This window comes from Desmodus rotundus, chromosome 4 (assembly GCF_022682495.2).
Source record: "Desmodus rotundus isolate HL8 chromosome 4, HLdesRot8A.1, whole genome shotgun sequence".
In the NCBI taxonomy this organism is placed as follows: domain Eukaryota; kingdom Metazoa; phylum Chordata; class Mammalia; order Chiroptera; family Phyllostomidae; genus Desmodus; species Desmodus rotundus.
In genome coordinates this window covers 2,141,878-2,162,403 of record NC_071390.1, presented here as the reverse complement: position 1 = coordinate 2,162,403, position 20,526 = coordinate 2,141,878, and the positions used below count along the sequence as shown (strand labels likewise).

At 58.1% G+C, this 20,526-nt stretch overlaps 1 protein-coding gene across 2 annotated transcripts in view; it reads right to left on the bottom strand.

Annotated features, from left to right (window-relative positions):
* Positions 1 to 20,526, bottom strand: part of MGMT (O-6-methylguanine-DNA methyltransferase) — a 142,807-nt gene that overhangs the window by 25,442 nt on the left and 96,839 nt on the right. For both annotated transcript variants that reach the window (XM_045191510.2, XM_045191511.2), the window contains one exon: positions 5,858 to 6,018. In XM_045191510.2, the coding sequence (XP_045047445.2) occupies positions 5,858 to 6,018 (161 nt within the window). The remainder of the gene's footprint in view (positions 1 to 5,857; positions 6,019 to 20,526) is intronic.

Sequence of the window (20,526 nt, the reverse complement as noted above, 5' to 3'; positions counted from 1 at the left end):
ACACATTTTTGGACCAGAGTATCCGGTCACCTGCAGGTCCTGGTCAACTGCGCTAACACTGCCCCCTGGGTCACGCTGGCTGAGTGGCGCCCCGGGCAAGGCCCCTTGCGTTCTCCTGTCTGACCTTGATGTGCAGCCCGTCTGGCTCGTTTTCCCCAAGTCATATTTTCTCCCAGTCACAGGTGCACACGGCTGCCCCGCCTTCTCAGCTGGCTGCGGGCGGGCCGAGCCCCTGATCAGGCAGACAGACACATGGAACCTAGAACTTAACGACAGCTGCCAAACTCCTTGTCAGCAGCACGGCCATGGGTCCCGCACACAATGCGTCACTAAGAACAGTGGATGCAGTTCAGGGCGGAGCACAGGGCGACCCACTCACGAGAGCTGGATCCACTCGAGTGCGTGTCTTTGGAGAATAATTCTCAAAAGTGGGCGCGTGTACACACACATACACATACACACGTATGTGCGTTTGGGAGGACGGGCGAGAACTGTAGAGACTGTGGGCTTAATATCACGAACAAGCCTCGTAGCACGTTCTGACACGCGTGTCCCCCAGGGGAGGGGACTGAGATCCAACAGTAACTTGCAAAAGCTGTTTGCTGGAGTGAGTCATGGCTGGAACTTCAGAAACTCCCCCCTTGTCCATGATGCGGCTGGGGGATACAAAGTAAACGGGCGCTAACGACAGTCGCCGGGGGGGGGGGGGGGGGGGGGGGGGACCGCAGGAGAAGCCGTGAAACAATGGCTAAGTCACAACGTGAACCTCGGGCCCTTTGGCCCGGGAAACTCACCAATATGCCAGTGCGCAGCTACCAGTCAAGCAGGAGAGAGAACAGTTCTGTGCGCCGACGGCTCCCGACCCGGCCTGGCCAGCCTTGCATCCACAAGGCCAGAGCCAGCGGGACCGCGGCCACGGTGCCAACGGGGCCCAGCAGCCGCACGGCAGACACGACATCCTCTCTGCTGGGGCAGCCCCCAACCCAGGGCGCACAACGCTGTCACCGAGCACTCTGGTCCCCTGAAGGGCCGGAGGGGACAGAGAGAGTCGAGTGTGGACGGGGACCAGGCAGCCGGGAGAGGGGCCGAGGCCATGACGGGAGCGCCACTCCTCTGGGACAGGGACAAGGCAGGGCTGACGGGCTGCAGGAGACGCACCCTCCTCCAGGGGGACCTGGACAGGCCGGCGGCCTGGGGGTGGTCTTCCAGTCCCTCAGGGGAGTGGTCCCTGGGAGGGGCTCAGTCCCTCCGTGTCCCCGATGAAGACAACTGCCCGTTTGCCACTGCCTCAGTCACCTCCCAGGCTTGCTCTGCACCCTGTACACCATTTGCTTCCAGCAACTCCCACCCTCCTTTTGCTCCCAGATGTCCCACCCACCTTCTCCCCCACGGTTCTAACATCCATGACCCAGGTGCCGGCGGCTCCTGCCTCGATTCCACACGCCTGACCGCCTGGGACTTCCTGGCCTGCCACCGCTCTCGGGCTCTCCACCCGGTCTTTCTGGTCCTGCCTCGCCCAGCTCCAGCCTCCGAAGGCCCTGGACCCAGGCCCTCGTGTTTGCCGTCCCCAAAAATCCGTGAGCAGCTCCGGTGCTAAAGCAGTGTTTCAGCTGCTTCACTCCCACCTAATTTCAGCACGGCGGCATTGGCTTGTTCTGGTCACTCACTGGGCACAGGGTGCCATGCCCGCCAGCAGGTGAGACCTCGGCCAGGTGGACAGTCCTTATGTCTGCACAGGACATAGGGGACCAGGGGGCTACAAACACAGCTCCCATGGTGACTACTGTCTCGTCTTTAGACTGGTGTGTTTTTAGGGTCAGGGGAAAACACTACCACGCGATGCCCGAAAGCACACCGGGGAGACTGCAGACAGCCCCCGAAGACAAGCTCGGGTGTCCGGGACGCGCAGCTTTTGAAGCCACGTGAAGGGCTCTGATGTGGACCGAAGGGGCTCAGTGCCTGGGAGACCCATGGGGGTCTGGCAGGGCCTGGCTGGTTCCTGGGCGTGAGTGACAGCTGGGGACGGAGGAGCTGGCCCAGGTGGGCTAGGGGTGGCCAATCCTGCTGGGCTCCCCAGGCTGCATTTATAATTTTAAAGGGCAGGCTCAACGAGGGCCAAGGTCATGGTGACTCCCTTCCTGGCTGCAGGACACAGCATGTTGGTCAGCTGAGTCCCCAACAGGGCCCCTCCTGGACGCCCCTGGTGCCCGGGCTCCTGGGAGAGGCCCGTTGGCGAGGGGATCACAGAGCCACGCACACACGAGAACCTTTCTGAGGATCTGTGCTGGAAGACGCACAAAACCGACGTTTAGCCAGCGGGGTCAAAAAACGCAGGCTGGCCCACCCTCGCGTGAGCAGTCCCACAGCTACTGGCTGAGGGCTGTGACGCAGGAATCGGCAACAGGCTGCACATGCCATTGAAGGGGAATGTTGCCGTCACCCAGCGAAGAAAACTCAGAACTCATCTGTGGAAAACCGTCCTGTCTCACACGGGAGGACCGGCTGAGGGGTGGAGGGCCCCCTCCCCCTCCAGGTTCCTGCCTGGGGCCACCTGGAGGGGCAGGCTGTCCCAGCACAGGGCCAGGGCCCCCTGGGAGGGGCGCAGAGGGTGCTGGGGACGCCCCCACCCCAGGCTGGCAGTAAAAGCAGAAAGGCTGGGGTTAGTGGCCGGCTACCCCCCTGGCCAGCCACCACAGCCTGTGCAGCCACGCCAGCTCGGAGGGGCCGGTGGGCAGGGGGCTTGGAACAAAAGGGAAGTGTCTGCACAGGTTCTGAGCCTGGAAGCCTGGGTGTCGAGGCCTGCATTTCTGAACTCACTGTGAAATTCTGCTTTGGGCAAAGCGCTACTTTTACGATGCGAGCTGCTTTCTCCACTGGCCTCTTCGGTTACCTTAGATGCACATTATACAAAGGAGCAGGGTCTTTTTATGAATAACTATGAAGAAGTTCGGCAGTGTTACCAGAAAAGAGGTTTAAATGATATTTTCATTATGAAAGAAACATTAAGTAAAGATTTATTTCAAGAATAAGGGCTTCATTGAATAACTATTTCTTGGAGAAAAATGAATTCAAAATAAACAAAACTGACCTTTGAAAGAGGTTTCCAGGGAGGGCCTGACCCCCCTGAAAAGCTCGCTTGTGCTGCGAGACAGCCTGCTCCATCACTGAGTGGCCGGGAAAACTGATTCTGCTGACGCTTTTAATAGAGCCGGTTACAGAAAACAAAAATCAGAACCCCCAAAACACAGAAAGAGAACGCGAATCTTTTAAGAAAGAAAATGCCCTCCTGCTAAAACAACGGTCTTGGGGGAAATTCATCTCGCCCCACAGGTCCCTGTGGTTTTAGTTCCTCAGCAGCTGGGCCCCCGGGGACGCCCGCCTGCCCTGGCCCCAGGGACGCGGCTGTGGCAGCCACTTCCAGACCTCTGGTCGGCAGGGGCAGCCGAAGGGCTCCCTGGGAGGAATCCCCAGGTGAGTCGCTTGCTTTGACTTCACTTCGGAAATTCTCTGAGAGAAGTGGAGCCACAGGGAATTGCCAGCGTCCGATGTTTCACCCTCCCCGAGGGCAATTTCAGATGGTTCCCCTTCGACCACAGTTTGGCGACTCCTTCAAAGCCGAACCCACGGCTCCCAGGGTGCTCACCTCACAGAGGACCCTACAGAGGACCCTGCAAAGGAGAGGTGGCCTGGTCCTCGCTCAACAGGTGCCTCTGGGCAGCAGACAGGCCATGCTGAGGCCTGAGGGGCGGGTGGTGGAGGGCCCGGTCCCGAGGTCCCGAGGTCCTGAGGTCCCGAGCCTTCCCGGCCAGGGCTTGGGGGCAAGAATATGAGGAAAGCATCAGGAGCAGAAGCAGGCTCAGCAGACCCAAGAATTAACGTGCACAGAACGCAGGACTTGTCACAGAAAGTGATGCCACATTTAAAATGGCCCCGTCCCCCCAGTGTGCACAGAGGGTCCGCTCCGTCCTGTGAACCCACAGCTTCCAGGCCTGCAGGCTGTCGGAGGGCTGGCCTGTTACGGACACACAGCAGAGGGACATGGAGGTCCCCACCACCAGAAACAAAGGGGGCGCACAGCTGGGGCCAGCGCCGTTAACTCCAAGGTGGCCACAGCATTCCAGCCATGCCCCACCTCCCTCCATAACCCATGAAGTCCCCACACCTGGAGCCTGCCGGGGAGTGACTGCGCCGCAAAGATCCCCGGCCACACATGCCCCAGCGTGGGAAACCTGGGCCACAGCCACTGCCAGCAGGCAGGGGCCACTCAATGCCCCCACCCCCAACTAGCTGGAGGGGACCGCGACCTGCTCAGAAGTCCCCACAGCAGGGCTTGGCCGACAGGGGGACGGGCTTCTGGGGTAACTAGCTGGCCGCGGGGACAGCCTGGCCTGGTGTGGGCCCAGAGCAAGAGTGGCCAGCGCAGTGCTCCCTGAGAGCTGAGGACAGGACTCGGGACGTGGCCCCCTATCCGCACCCACCCCACAGATGACACAGGATGTTTGCCCTGGATTTGCAGTTTCTCTGTTCTGAACGGTGCAGAGACTTATGCGTTTGCTCCCTCGTGCGACAGACTTGATGGAAGGGAAAGCCAGTTGGGCAGCTCATCCCGCCACCCAGGCAGAGTGGAAACAGTGACAGAGCGGTGACAGTGGGGAGAGGAGGCCCCCAGGTTCCCAATGGTGTCTCCTAGTCCCTCAGGCACACGGCCCGACCCCTACCCTGTCCCCAGCACTGGGAAGGTGCACCCGGGCACAGTCACCCATGCCCTACGCCAGCCCTGGACGCAGGTGCTAGGGGCAGGGGCAGGTGGGCCAGCGCCGACCACAGCCAGTGGCGGGCTGTGGACACCTGCAGAGGGCCACCCAGCTCCCGCCCCACCCCAGGGACCCCTTCCACAATCTCTGCAGCCCCCGCCAAAAGAGACCTTCTGGGACCGTCCTGGATGGCACTGCAAACACGCCCGGCCTCCTCCGCTCACGGTCGGCTCAGCTTCTTGGGGTTTCTCTGCCCGCCTCCCCCGAAAACTCTGCTCCCTTTGCCAGTTTGTTTTTGCTGAAAATCATAGCAGCAATTAGAACAGCATTGAATTTACTTAGTAAATTCCATTTCCAAGGTCAAGTTCACTTTAAACTTACCTATGATTTCAGGGTGATTTTTTCCTTGAAGTACACGTAGGTATGATTCTTTAGGTACATGTATATACGTGTATGTGTGTGTGTATAATCCGTGTGTAAGTGCTCACTTATATTAAAATGACTTTAAAAATCATGCAGAATAAACCTCTGGTAAGTGTCCAGAGTGACTGTAGCTGCTGTAAGAAAGAATCCAAATAGAAGCCCTACGAAGAAAGGCCCAGGCAGGTCTTCGGGCTCTCACAGGCGTTCCTCACTCTGCAGGGGCAGCGGTTCCCGCCCTGCCCCGCCCTGGAGAGCAGAGCATTGGAGAGCCCACCCGTGGGAGAAGACACGCGGCGCTACCACTGGGATGGGCCGGCGGCCCATGCACAAGCCTCACTTTCTGTGCTGCTGGCAGGCAGACAGGTCAAGTTCACAATAAGCTGATTGAAAAATGCACTGCTGTTCAGCTGTGTTCCTACTTAGACCTCTCAGCCAGCGAGAGTCTGAGTTGGTCTGCCTGCATCGTTTTTACAGCCTTTGCCAAGCCTGAGGCGACCGCCGCCAAAACCAACACAGCCGTTCGGCACGGGGCAGACTGCACACCCTTGTCCCTATGGTGTGGCCACATGCTGTCTCTGTTTGGATGGCGGGAAAACACCCAGTTGGTACCATCAGTAAAGCCAGCAGTGATGCGAGAGCCAGGAGCCCCGAAGGGAGAGCCGAGCGGCGGGGTCACTGACCTTGCAGGAAGATGGGGTGGTGGAGGGCAGGCACAGGGAGCTCCAGGAGGGCCGCGGGCTGCTGGAAGTAGGTGTGCAGCCAGGCCACGCACTGCGCCAGGGGCTCTGCTGTTTCTGCAGGGCTGCCGGGCAGCTCAGGAGGAGCGGGGGCCTCCGCGGGGCTGTGGAAGAGACAACAGAAGATTAATGAACCTCGAGGCCCTGGTCCACACATCGGAAAGGCAACTGGAAGACAGCAGTGCACGAACAAGGGGAAAGCCTGCAGCCGCTCCACGAGCAGGCGCGTCCGAGCGAGCTGTGCCACGGGCAGATGACAGCCGGAAGGAGGGCTGGGAAAGGGCAAAGGCTGAGATGCCCAGGAGCCATTTCACCCGTGTGTTCACCTTTAGCTTTAAAAGACACGGCTCACTGCCCGGCCGGGTGGCTCATCTGGTTGGAGCGCTGTCCCTGCGCCCGAAGGTCGCAGGTTTGATCCCTGGTCAGGCACACACTTAGGTTGTGGGTTCGTCCCCAGTTGGGGTGTGTACTGGGGGCAACCAATCAACGTTTTCCTGTCTCTCACATCCTCTCCCTCAAAAATCAATAAATGCATCCTCGGGTGAGGGCATTTTACAAAAGAAACAGGGTGTCTTTGAAAACAAGGGGCGATTCCCGGGAAGGGGCGCCCTGGGGCACGGAGCTTCTATCTGGGGCTCTGAATGTCCCCCAGCCAGAAGCAGGCTGCCACAGAGTGACCACGACAGGCACAGAAGTGATGTGCAGGGCAGTGTGCCCGCCCCTTCGCGGGACGGACAGATGTACATTTGCGTCTCCTGTCATCTGTCGAATCACCGAGAGCTTGTTACCAGAACCTTTTTCCAGAAACGCTTCTCCCAGAAACCCTGGCGCAGTAAGGGCAGCGCTGCCCTCCCCCTTCATGCTCGCTCGGGACTTCCTCGCAGGCTGCTCTCGGTCCGCTCCTTCCCACGCCTGACGGTGTCTAGTCCGGGTGTGGGTCCTTCCGGGGCTTTGGGACTTCAGGGCAGTACTGTGACATTTGCTCGGTTTTCGTCTCACTGGGTAGTACGGTTGCTGGTCTCCCCTTCACCTCCTGAAGCTTATTTACTTGTTTCAAACCAGCATGTTTCAGACTTGCTTCAGATGGTTCTGTTTCATCCAGCCGGGTGGTGATTCTTCCGCCCGTGGACGCTGCAGCGGCTCCTTGCGGACCTGGCCTTCTGTGTGCTCTGCTGGCCGAGGAAACAAGTTGGACCCCTCCCGATGGCCCTCCTCTCCCTCCTTGCCAGGCCCTGGCCACCTGGCACGCTTCCTTGGGCTTTCCAGTCCTGGGGGCAGTTTCCCCTGTCTCCTTCCGGATACCACTGCTCCCGGGGCTTTTTGGGAGAGGCAGAAAAGCCACCAAAACGCAGGTACAAGCAGCTTTTCCTGAAGACTCATGCCTCCCTTCCCGCTGTCCTGAGGGCAGGTGGGTGAGGTGCTACCCGCAGGCTGTCCTCACCGAGCGGCCCCCGTCACCCGCCCAAGCAGCCCGGCACAAGCAGGCGAACACAGCTAGTGCACCAGTGCCACCACCTTCAGCCCGTGGGGGACCTCCTTCCCGACGTGGCACAAGAGGGACGGGCCCCTCAATACCCCTGCCGAACCCCGCAGGGCTGGGGTACCAGGCTGGATGCTCCAGGGGAAGCGCCTCACAGGCCTTGGTTGGTCTTCAGGGTTTGTGGGGGCTACGGTCCCATCACACACGCCATCAGGGGTCCTCGGGAGGGGTGGTCACGACAGGAGATGGGCATCTTCATCCAAGAGGCAGGGCCTTCTGTGCCCCCCAGCCGCCTCCTTTGCTTCGAGTCACATCTCTCCTCACTCGGATGTCCCCAGCGACACGGGACGGACACTCGGGCAACCCAGGCCACTGCCCACGCTGGGGCCGCGGACCCCGCTGCTCAGGGCATAAAACGTGAGCTGTGCTTCCTAGCATTTCCCACCCTTCAAAGGGTATTTGAAGAATTTTTATAGTAGTAAAATTCATCTTAAATTGATTTTTTATGCTTGTGCTAAAGATCCCAACCTCTGATTTACTCTGCGGCTCTCCTTTTTAACTCTTTCTCTGTTGGCGCTGGGCGACTGTTCATGGGTGAAATGTAATTAAAGCACTTTGATTCCAAAGCCAGGATTTATGACACTACATTTAAAATGAATGGCATTAAACACACACATAAAAGCAGATTTCTAAAGCCACGACACAAATTTCCATTTCTACAATAAAATGGAATTTACTCTCTGCCCTGCCCTCTCTTCCAACCTTTCCCGACTCATCCCTGAGAGGGCCGTGGTGTGACTGTCTCCGGGCGCCGCTGACGGCCCCCACCATTGCCGAGGACATCCTCCAGGCCCCCGCCCCCCCCCCCCGCCCTCCCCTCCCCCCCCCTCCCCCCCCCCCTGTACCCGACGGGCTGGAAACCCCCACTGTCACGGCTCCGGGGCCCACGCTCATTTCCGTCCCACGTCTAGGCAAGTCACCTACTGCGGGCGTGCGCACACTGCGGCAGACTCGGCTGTGCACAGGGAAGCGCCAGCCACCGGGGGATGGGCGCCCGGGCACCACCGTGCATGCAGCCCGAGAGCCGGTGCTGCAGCCAGAGTCCCGTCCCGGGGGACCGTGCAGGGAGGGAGGTCTGAGCCCGTCTGCCTGTTCCGGGGGCACACGTCGTGACGCCGGCCCTCTGCCTCTTCCTCACTGGTGGCAGGAGAGGGGACCCGGCTCTGCTGAGCCTTCTGACTTGTGACGACAGTGAGCCCTGGGTGCTCCAGCACAGCGACTGTGAGGTCACATGTGGTTTGGTTTAGGGGCTTCTTTGAGAAATAAGCCACTGCTGGCCACCCAGGGGCTCCGTAAGAAGAAACAGCCTCGGTACACTGCCTGCAGGGGAAGCTTCCGGAATGCCCGTGTGTCAGAAAGCCTGTGTGAGGCCCCCCTGGAGCTGTGACCCATGAGAGGCGGCCCTGACCCATCCCCTCCTGGGCTGGAAGAATGTTCTGGCGCAGAACCGATGTCAGATTTGCTGGGAAGCAAAGCTGTCCTTCACCCCGAACCAGGACATAGGACAGCGGGTGACAGGCTCCCGAACCAACCTCTGAGCTGTCTGCAGTAAAGCCGGCGACGCCTGCCCTGGAGGCTGAATGGAGGACACACAACTGCCGGCGTGGGCGGTCGTCACCGGAAACCTGTCCTCGCTGCCGGCAGCGTTTGAGGACGCTGACGTGAACACGAAGGGAGGGAGGCTGCCGCACACCGGGGCACGCAGGGCCCCCGATGGCTGTGCCACTTTTACATGGGGTGGCCCCGGTGACAGAGGCACACGCTGAAGGGGGAGCTGTGCCTGGCTCCCGTCGGCCCTCCCGGGGGGCATGGCAGGGTCAGGAGGTCAGCCAGGCTCTCCACAGCAGGGGACGCAGGCTAGGCAGCCACCGAGGCGTGGTGTGCGTGGCCCCGACGTGGGCCTAGCAGGACACAGGGAGCTGGGGGCCTGCCCAGAGCCCACACACTCAACTAACGTGGCGGGAGACTTGGGTGCCGCACGACTTCACTGGCATCGAAGAATCGCCAAGTCCTGATTTCTGAGAGAATTCTACTCCCCAAAGACATGAGAATGTCATGAACTTGGCCCAAGTCCCACGTGATGGAAGGAAACAGGCCGAGGCCCTACGCTCTCCCTCCCGTCTGGGTGGCGCTGTGTTGCACTCTGCTTGACCCGGCGCCTCTCCGACCTCTCCCCCCGTGGGACGGGGCTGAGCCTCACGGTTTGGGGATGTTAACTGGTGATGCTGGAGGGGGGCCCAGAAAGTCCCAAGGACCCGTATTCTTCTGAGTTCATCCAGAATCGGGCAGGCGGGGAAGTGGCCAGACGGTCCTTCGGCAAGGCTGCGAGACCAGTCTGCACGGAATCCCCTGGGCCTCTGCATACATGTTCCGTGTGAGGAGGGCCCAGAGCCCTGGCCGCGCGGCACTTCAGGTGGGGGCCCTTCACACGGGACACGTTCCAGGCAGATCCTGCTGAGCGGACTCGCCCTCTCGGGCTGCTGGGCTGTGGCGTGGAGCGGGAAGGACGCCTGACCTCACGGGCTCAGGGAGGCGCACGACTCGGCTACAGTTTAAAACCGCCGCAGAGGTTAACTGGGTGAACACCGCAGCGCGTGGAGACTCTCGCTAAAAGTCACTGGAAAACGCACGACTATGTCCGGCCTGACCGGCCTCCAGCAGCGTCTCTGGGTCTGTGTGTTTGTCCTGCATTTGTTCCATCTTTTTGCTAAAGCTCTGACGTTTCTCTTCTCACGGCAGAACTGAAGACAAGAAATAAATTTCACTACCTGCCAATAATAAGGACTTTTTTTCTTTTTTCAAATGAAGAGGCTGAATAAAACACTAAACTCTCTATTCCAACCAGAGTTAGGGGTCTGACTCCATGCAAGCACGCACTGAAGACCCTTCTGCACGGGGCTCATTGCACGCATACCAGCTCGCAGTCTGCAGTCCGACCTGGAGGCCGGGCAGGAGGGAGTGGGACAGAGGTGTCGGCAGCCCTCCCCAAGGCTCGCTGACGCCCCCGTGGAGCCCCTCCCCCACGACTAGGGCCCTTATGGGCCAGCCAAGGAAGGGATGATGCAAGTGGCAGCCCTGTGTCGCTGCCTGGGGCCAGCAGGTGTTGGGACACTACCACCGGGGAGGCGTGACAGTGTCCATGCCGTTCCTTGGACATTCTAGAGTCCCAGAGGACACAGAGTGGAAAACAGAAAGACGGCTGTGTTGGTGCCTGAACTGAGTAACCCTGACCCAGACAGCAGACCTGAGCCAAGGGCGAAGACGGCAGGCCTGCCGGCGGGCCCGTCAAGGGCAGGGCCACACGCACGGCTGCTGGAGTGATGCGGTGGCGCTTACTGGCATGTCCTGTCTGCTGCTGTTCCGAGTCTCGGGGAGCTCAGCGCTCCCTCCCGCAGTCCCAAGCACAGGGCGCATTCCACCGTAAGACGAGGGAGAAATTAATGAACGCATGACACGGCCGCGGCAGAGTTACATATTCGCACAAACCAGGAGTGGAGTTCGTGTCTGGGACATGCACTCCTGCTTCTCATAACTCAGGAGTTCCCGGGCAGACGCTCTCGCGTTTGGTTTCCTGGCTGTTTCCAAAGAGGTGTCTGCAGGAAGGGAGGAGACTCCCCGACAAAGTGAGGAGGGTAAGGCAGGCACCTCCTTCAGAAACAGTCAGCAGGGAGGCTGGCGCGAACCCCCGCTTCACGGCGCAGCTCAGAGCCAAGAGGACAGGAACCTGGTCCCTGCCCGGAGCGCGCCGTCTCCACCCCCCAGAACGAACCTCCGTCTCTGATCCTGTCAGAGGCCCCCTGGGCTGTGGTCTCAAGGTCCATGGCAAGGGGAGGAGGAGGCAGCCTCAGAGTTTTCTGGGCCCCCACTACTCACTTTCTGGGTGGTCGTGGGTTTGCTGCTTCAAGTGGGTCTGAGTCTCTAAAGGACACCCTAGCCCTTCATACTGGGGCCTCAGGCTGGTGGCAGGGCCTGAACAAGACCACAGGGGAATTTACTGCTGTATTTAAAATACCCGCCAAAAACCAGAGACATTTTCCTGTGAATTTTCAACTCCTCCCCATATAAGGCACATATCATAAGAACGGTGTACTTTCCTTTAAAAAAATAATTGATGTTAAAAATACATCAGCAATAATAAAACATTTTTAAAAGATGATTTAAATAGTACACTTGGCAGACTACAGTGCCTTAAAAAAGCCTATTTTCTTTCTCCCTAAATGTTCAAATTATTGAAAGGAAAACTGTATTTTATCAACACTTTAACATATCATTAAAAATCTCTCCTATTTGACAGATGAAGATAAAAACACCCCAAAACTATAGATGAATTATCAAGTCCCTAATGATTGCAAAACAATTACAGGATGCAGAGCAATCTAGTTAAATTTTATTCAAAAGCTTACCACACTTGTGTTTTCTTTTATTTTTCCATCAAGAAGCCCATGAGGCTTAAGCACAATTCATTATGTATGAGACCCCACTTGCGGTGCTCGACTGTTGATTAATAGCAAAGTTTGCTGTGTGTACATTTGCAACATTAGATGCATACAATATGCTAACCTATTCCTTCACTGAAACTAATTATTTACAAAAATGACTGCTCGAGACTACAATTTATTCAATGCATGCATCCCGCCTCAGTTCGGACCCCAAAGACAGCCTGCGATGAAGATCTTTTACTTGATGTGACAACTTGCAGAAACGCCGTTATTAATATTGTAAATGTGGCAAATAAAGAGCTCGAACAGCCCCCTGCCCACGCTGCTCCCACTCTCTTCCACTGCGGCGGCGAACGAGGGCGCGTTTTCCCGTCTGCACTCGGGAGAGGCACGGTCCTCTCTATGGCTGAATCCAGCTTCTCATAAATAAACTGCTTAAACGTTAGGAATGAAACAGCTTAACAAAAAAAATAACGTGAAACAGGAGTAAAAAGTTCTCATCAAATTGCTACTTGAATAGATTTATTACAGTTCTGTCAAGAATTAGTTCATCTGTTGAAAAATATCTGTAGAAATAAAACTTTAAGGACTCATTCCATAAGTCTCATCAAATTACTGGAATTCCCACAAGGGTACTTTTCCCCCCAAAGGGTCTCTGGCGTTAGGTAACTTGGTATGGCTCAGTAACTTTCTCCTCCCCTCCAAGGAAAGCAGGTACATGTTAGGAATTGGCCCACGAACAAGAATTGCAGACAGCTCACAAGTGAATGAGATTTCAAACGGGGCATCTGGTCAACCACGAGTGTCTTTCAGGCCAACTCTGCAACGCCCGTGGCCCAAAGTGGCAGTCCCTGCTCTGAGCATCCTCCCCCGTGTAGGAGGCCATCAGATGCTGCCCACTGCCCTGAGCAGCTCAAGCTCTGCAAGGACATGTACGGAAAAGGAGGACGTGGGCTTCAAACCAGGGCCTGCGCCGGGATGCGAGGTTTTAGGGACAGAGGGAGGGGCGCTGCTTTCTACGATAAACGATAAACGAGCGGCAAGAGAAGAAGTAGCCCGAGCGTGGGAAAGCCTCCGGGCGCGCAGTCAAGATGGGCGAAAGGCCGTTGGTTTTCTACCCCGCAGTTTACTATCCGACTCTCAAGGCCACAGCTGAGGTCGGCCACAGTCAAGGCCACGGACTACGAAATCCCAGGTGAGGGACAATCTCCCTGCCACACCTCCGCGACATAACCTGGCACTTGGGGAGGGTGGGGTCCCCCGAACAACGCTGAGGACCAACTGCGCGGAAACGCCTGCCACAAGGAAAGCAAGGTGTGCAGAACGTCACGGCCGCTGCTGGCTGAGAGCCTGACCCATGCCAGGCTCATGACTGGGGCCAGCTCTGTGTTCGCCCCTCCCAGGAGCCCCCGAGGAGGGAAGTGTTGCCTCCACAGTCTGGAAGAGGAGACGGGGGCCCAGAGTTCCGTGATGATAAGCGGTGCGTTGGGGATGAAGCCTCGGCCCAGCCCGAGGTCTGCCTGGCTCCCCCGGCAGAAGTGCCGTGAAGCAGAAGTGCCGTCAGGCCTCGCCGTGAAGCCCCCATCGGTTCACGTGCCCCGCTCCTGACTGCGTGGGTGCTGCACAGCATGGGGATTCTCTTTTCTGTGTGGGTGACTTCCGTAAACTTCCCCTACCGGGGCTCCTAGGAATACAGTCTAGGACCCCCACTGCCTTACTCTACAGGGACAATGGAATCTGAGCATCGGATCTAGCTCTGTTCCATTCCAGAAGCTTCCAAAAAGAAAGAGGAGGTGCCCACACTGTAGGGTCTACAGCTCACAGAGAGCGGCCCACTGGGCATCACTGGTCCACACCCTTTGAGGGAGGGCGTGTTTCCATCTAAATGCCCCAATGTCCAGTCTACACGACCCGGCGTTCCTTTACACAGGCGGGAGGCCTCGGTCTCGGGTGGCCCCAGGCCCATGCCCTTCTTGTCCCTCAGCCCTCTGGACACAAAGGTGGAGCGAGGCAGGCCGAGCTCCTTCTAGGTGGCCCGGTCAGGCAGCAGGGTGGGCCTGGGCTGTGTCAGGGAGTTAAGGAGGACGAGCTCCCGTGAAGGCCACTCTGGTGCCCAAATGAAGAGCCGGCCCCCAGTCCGCCCCCCAGCCACGGGTCGTGTCAGCACGCTCAAGGTGCTTGGGGCCTGCTGAGCGATGGAGTGGACGAGACGCAGCGGTGTGAACGGGCACTGAGACACCTGCATGCCCAACTCCGTGTTCCCAGCGACTCATTTGCTGAAACCCACTCCCTGGGGGAGAAAACCCACGGAGACTTTCTAGGCAGCGGAAGTGACACTGCTCCCCTTCCCAGGTTCTGTACAGAGTGCTGAGTGCCCGGGCGTCGCTTCCAGCCTTGCAGCCCACACCTGGAGGCGTTTCAGGTGGGAGGACCCGGTTAGCAGCTCTCCTCCCTGGCCACTCCGTTCCTGCCCCAACACAAGGCCAGCAACCGCACAGGAAACAGAAGAAGAACGGAACTGAACAGCCAGCCCTGAGCCCGTCTTCCTTCTATGACTGTGGACAAGTCTGTGGGACTGAGGACGCCGCACAGACTCTGTGAGTCCCACCTGCGTGGTGCCCTCCTCTTCCTCCTTCCGGTCTCTCCCAAGAGGAGCCCACTGGGTCTTTAAAAGAGGAGGAGGGGAGAAGTCCCTGCGGGGAGACCCCCAGCCACCACCTGTGATGGGGGACACCCGCGGCCCCTCCTGCAGGCTCTGCTTTCCGGGGGCCGTCATGCGACCACCAGCCAGAAGCCCCCTTGTGCCCAGTGCAGGTCCCGGGACACGTGCTGAGCAAAGGGGCGGGGGCGGGGGGACATGGGCTGGCCCGAGCCAGGGACACACGCCTCACCTTGGCCCCCGTCATAGCCACGCCATCCCCGGGACAAGCGGTTTCTCTTTGCTATCTCCATCCAGGAACGTGGTACCTTCTCCTCCGAGCCCACACCATGAGAAGTGCCGTTCCGGTGCCGGCAGGCCTGACGCCCCCCACCCCTACTGCAGCTGCTGATGGAGACCCCTGCACGGCGTCGAGACCACTCTGCCAGGACGCAGTCCAGAAAAACGCCCTCTTCCCCTCAGCACGGGGCTCTGTCTTCTTTTCTGTGTCAAAACCATAGCGACTGCCCGCAGGCCCGGCCTCTGTCCTTTCGGGAGGCGTGCAGCCCGTGCGGACGGGCCCCGCTAACTTGTGCACGTTAATAAGTCACGCCTGTCTCGAAATTACCTGTCTGGTAAACTGGTTTGCACAGCTCTCGATAAATAATAGATGCTCCCTCTTAGCAAACACAGTGGGGTTCTTAGAGCCCAGCACACGCTCTCGAGGTAAGGGGAGCCTGCCGCTTCGCCAGGGCAACTTTCTGCGGCTCTGGCCTCAGAAGCCCGTTCACGGTCGCAGCTGGAACCTGTTAGCCGGCGAGCGCAGCCGAAAACTCTGGATTTAATATCAGACGGTATCCTGACTACGCATTTGTGGCCAAAAAAACCTTAAGCAACTATTAAATGGACAGTTAATGTAACTGTATTTTAAAACACTGAGGTCATATTTAATTTTGAATTGAAACTCTTAAAACGTGCTTTCTGGCAAGGATGTGGGTCATAAAACAACGTTGGCTACAGAACAAACCTGAAACGTTATTAAAATAAATCTTTTTTCCAGAGGACTGATATTTGCAAGTAGTGGATTACAAGAAGAAACACTTGTACTTCTTTAGCGAGTGCTGTCCCTGGCAGGGCGACCCGAGCGTCCCATCTGAAGGGTGATATCACTCCCACCCCCAGCGAGAGGCCACGCCCATCCCACCCCGGCTCCCCCGCTGGCTGTTCTCCCAGCACCTCGTCTTCCATCCAGGAAGCACACTCTAGCAACGCCCCGAGGTCTTCCCAACCCAAGTCTACCGGCAGAGAACCAATGACCTCATACACTGGGGCTTTGCGGCCGGGGGTGGGGGTGCATCTAACAGGAATGAGCAGAGGCAGGCTGGGTGGAGAGGGGGAGGAAGGATGGGATAGAAAACATTTAGCAGCAAAGCCAGCCAATTAAAATTTCCTATAGGAAGCAGCGATTTCTACTCAAAGCGGGTTGGAAGGTCTAATTTTATATGCCTTTTTCCTCCTCTTAAAAAATCAATACAGCCCCCAGGGAGGCTGTGACACTTGCTGGGCCGTGAGCTCCCTGCCCGGACTTGGTTCCCAGGCCTCCCAGGGGAGGGGCTGGGCCGGCACAGGGCTTCCCAGCAGACACAAGGCAGCATGCACTGGCAGGTGACCCCTGACAGCAGGACAAGGGGGAGGCCGGCGGGCTGACCCCGGGCAGGCAGGCAGGACTTCTGAGAGCCCAAGCCTGGGTTGGACCCCTGGGTCCCTGCACTCTGAACACAAAAGGGACAGCAGGGAGGAAGTCAGAGACACCGCTGAGAACGTGTCTGCTAGGAGCTTGGAGGTGGCCTGCCAGCCCGTCCTCTCCCTGGGCCCAGGCAGGGTCGCTGTCCCCAGGTGGAGGCCCCTGGGCCACCTCTCTCTGTCCACCACGCCCACAGGGCCTGTTCACACTCCGGAGTCTTTCTTCCCTGGTCCCAAACCTCTAGCTCCTCCCCTGCCCGGGGCCTTCCTGGAGTCCACACACCCTTCCCCTCGTAAGCACGGCTCCCAGAGGCCCGAAGGGCCCCCGAGCGTGCTCCTTTCGACTTCGCTTCTCTTTGGCTTCGACCCGAGTCTCAGGCCTAATTTTGGGAACCTTTGAAAACAAAAGGATTCTCTGATACCCAAGAAAATTTTAGTTTGAGAAACAAGTTAAAAAAGGAAAGTCTATTGGGTCGGCCGAAAAGTCCATGTGGTTTTCTCCATGAAGTAAAACACATTCTTCATTTTCTCCAGTAACTTTGTTGATTTGGGTATTTTGAGTATGTCGGCTGTCTCCCACTACAGAACGTGGACTGTTCTCAGTTAACGTCTCGATTTGATCGTTATCAGCTTCAATGGCCTGCTGGACCGTGGAACATCGTCCAGCGTGGAACCTCCGGCACGAACTCCGCAAACCACTCTGACACGTTCCGTCAGTCTCAGCACCTTCCCCACGCACTGCACAAAGCTTTTTTTTTTTTTTTTTGCGCTTCAGGCGCAGTTTTACCTTTCTTGAAATAATGAAGCGTAATATGCTGAAACTTATGTATTTTCTTCCATCTTCAGTATTAAAATGGCTACAGAAAATTTCACTTTTGATAAGCTTTTTTTTTAAATGCACGCTGATGTGACAGCTGTCACAATACAATCTAACAAAATTGTTTCAAATGAAGTTCGAGACAACTGAGGACTGCTAGAGCCGTCGTATGGAAAAACCAAACGCACTTTCTGGCCAACCCAATGTAAAATCGACGAAAAGTTTCAGTTGTCCACATGCATCACAGAAGCAGCATTTTACCTGCGCGAACAGTGAGAGGCTTATCCTTAAAGATCTCCATTGCAATGAAAACACAAATGTAAGAATGTCAGGGAACTCAGCGACCCTGGAAACACGGTCTCCACCCAAGGGGTGAGGTTAAGGGCAGGGCTGTGTCTGTCTGCCCCCTTCCTGCTTCTCCAGGTCTGTGGACAGGACCTCAGAAACCGCGGCACAGGTGTGGGCACCGAATCACCGGAGCCCGGCAGGCAGGCTCGCTTGCCACCAACGTGAGGTGCTGCATCGTGAATGCATCCGTTTACTCCAGGTGCTGCAGAGTGGGTGCCGCCCCTCCTGCCCGGCTTCGCCACGCAGCCGTGGTCACCCCAATTTATGCCAGTGCCTGGCTGCCCACATGGGAGCGATGGGTGGACAGCCTTCCACCCACCAAGGAGATCTGGGATCCCCAAAGCGCTCTCGGAAGACCCTGTCTCCGTTTACACATGAGGCCACTTCCCAGTTTGTCCCTTCCAGGATACTTTCACACTCAGAAGGTAACAGAGTGTTCTCGCCTTCTGTCCTCTGCAGCCCCTGAGCTCCGGGCCCGGCCCCACAGCTTCCGCCCACACCCCCTTGCTGGCAGCTGTCCAGCACTTTAAACTGTCACTCCCCTCACCCTGTCCCTACAAGGGATTGCCCAGATCCCCAGGGTCAGCAGCCCCCTCGGGCCAGATCCCGTGCACCACCTGTTCTTGTAAATAAAGTTTTATTGGAATACCGCCACGCCCACCCATTCACAGGAACGGCAGCCCGGGCAGAGCTGGCCTGACCCTGTGCTGTGGGCACTAGGACATGCACTGCGGAGCTGTCCTCCGCATGTCTCCCCGGGGTCCCTCCTGTCCCATCGACCACACTGCTCACTACTCTCCCAGAGACACAACTTCAATATTCTCCATCTGCAGACCGGCTGGGGACCCACTCACACTAAAGGAAGTCATGTGCAGCTTCAGATGTACCAGGGCCCCCCGGCTCCCCTCCCTCCGGGCATCGCCGGGCCGGCACAGACGTCACTGGGGAGCCGAGGGTGTGAAGTCGCACCGCACGAGGCAGAGAGAGCGAACTTGTCAGCTCAGGTCCATGTGACCAAGAGCCCACCAAGAGACCGCTCAGCCCTCCCGGCAGAAGTGGCCCCTGCCAGGGCACAATGTCTCGGAAGGGCTGACAAACTCCTCAGGAAAACGGACCCAAAGGGCAGAGAAAAGGGGTGCAGGTGGGGGTGTTGGCGGATCCCTCCCCTCCAGCACCTGTCTTCTTCCCATGTCTCTATGAATGGGACGACAGTCAAAACCGAAAATGGACCCCCATCTGGAGACACTGTGCTCTTTGAGCCCCTGCGTCTGCTTCACTTCTCCGTCAAAAGCCCACACCACCCTGCTCACATCATGTGTGGGCGGAACACAGGGGCTCCTGTGTCCCAGGGCCCTGGGGACACTGCTGCGGCAGAGGGCGGGGCGGGGCTCCCACGCACAGAAAAACTGCCCTGCCCGCCACTTTCATTAAATATTTATAGGAAAACAGTGGAATAAAATGCAGGTACTTTTAATAGGAGTGACTATTGAACACTTTAAGAAACAAAGGGTACGCAAATGTTTTTCCCTAAACAACAAAAATATATGCAACACCTGGCAACTGATTCCTGAATTTCAAGGAGAAGCAGGGTATTCACAGGGGCTGACCTGCGAGGGGGCCTGCGCTCCGCCAGGGACAGATGTGGCCCAGGGGCCCCCCAGTCGTGTGCGGGGGGGGGGGGGGGGTGGTGGCCACACCCTCTGTGCCTAAGTGCGTGCTGGGTATCTGCTACTCGTCACGGCTGTGCCAGTTGCTAAGGGGACAGAGGGATGAATGAACTACCACCCCCCACCCCTGAGCAGCCCCCAACCTCCCGTCCCTTGGACAGCTGCTGGGGCCACGAGAAAGCCCCCGGCTCGGCTCTGCCTGAACCTGCTGCACAGGAGGCACTGGCATCAGCTTGGACGCCGGAGAGCGAGCCCTTCCTCACGGCCCCTGGGTCCCCCGAACCACCCTTCAAATGCCACCTGGGCTCTCTGATCTGTGTCTCTCCATCAGCAGGCGCAGAGAAGGCACCCCCTGGACAGACGGCCCCTTTCCTCGGTCACGAAGACGAGGCCATCACAGCTGGTACTCACGGAGAACTGCCCCGGGTCCATCCTGACCGCACGGCACACGCTGAGCTGGAGTTAGAGAGCCCCGCCCCACTCGGACCCCGTCGGTGACCAGCAGGACAGAGGGTTTCCGCTTTGAGAAGAACGTGCTGTGCTCACTTAGCCGCTGGCCCCCGGGGCCCCCCAGTGTCCACTTCTAGAGCTTCCCACAGTGACTCTGCAAAGCCACCGATGTCCTCACAGGAGACGTAAACACCCTCCCAAAGCCGGGGACCCTCTGCTTCATGATTCACATGGAAGAGTGCCTTGGACCCACTGCCCTGCCCGAGTCTCAGACCTGAGTGCACCAAGGGGCAGGGGGAGGAAAAGCTGCACCGGCCGATCCTCCAAACCAGGGGGCAACTGAGTACTGTGGGCCATACGTACGAATGGAGATGGGAATGTGTCCTACTCGATCAATTCTTTGACTGGCAGGGCAAAGAGATGGTGCGTGCAGACAATTCCTCGCTGGGTGGGAATTCCTCACTTTCTGTGAGCCCCCTGCCCATCTCCGAAGTGACCGAGAGCAGCTCATGGTTCCTGCACCAGACTCCCTGTAGTAATCAGGCGTTACCTGAAGTCTCTGTTGGGAAAAGGCCTAGCATTAACCCCTTGCACGGCACAGGCGACTCAACGAATCCCTGGTTTGTTCCGTTTTGTCGTGGGAAGCCCAGCAGGTTGGACGGGGAAAGGGGCCCCGAGGGAGGAGCCTGCCCAGGGAGGGCCAGGACCGCCTCCAAGGCTCAGGGGCCCTGCGGGGGCACAGGGAGGTGAGAGGGGGACAGGGACTGGATGGCTCCGGGGACACGTCTCGTCTTCATGCCGACGGCACAGGACGCGTGCAAAGGTGCCCGATGGAGAGTGCCCGGGCAGGGCGGCCCACCTTCTGCTGGTCAGGAAGCTTCCCAGACGCCATTGAGGCTCTGCATCTGATCTGCAGGCACCGGCGCCACGGTCTCACTCACGCCGGCACGCACTGCTCCAAACGACTGCC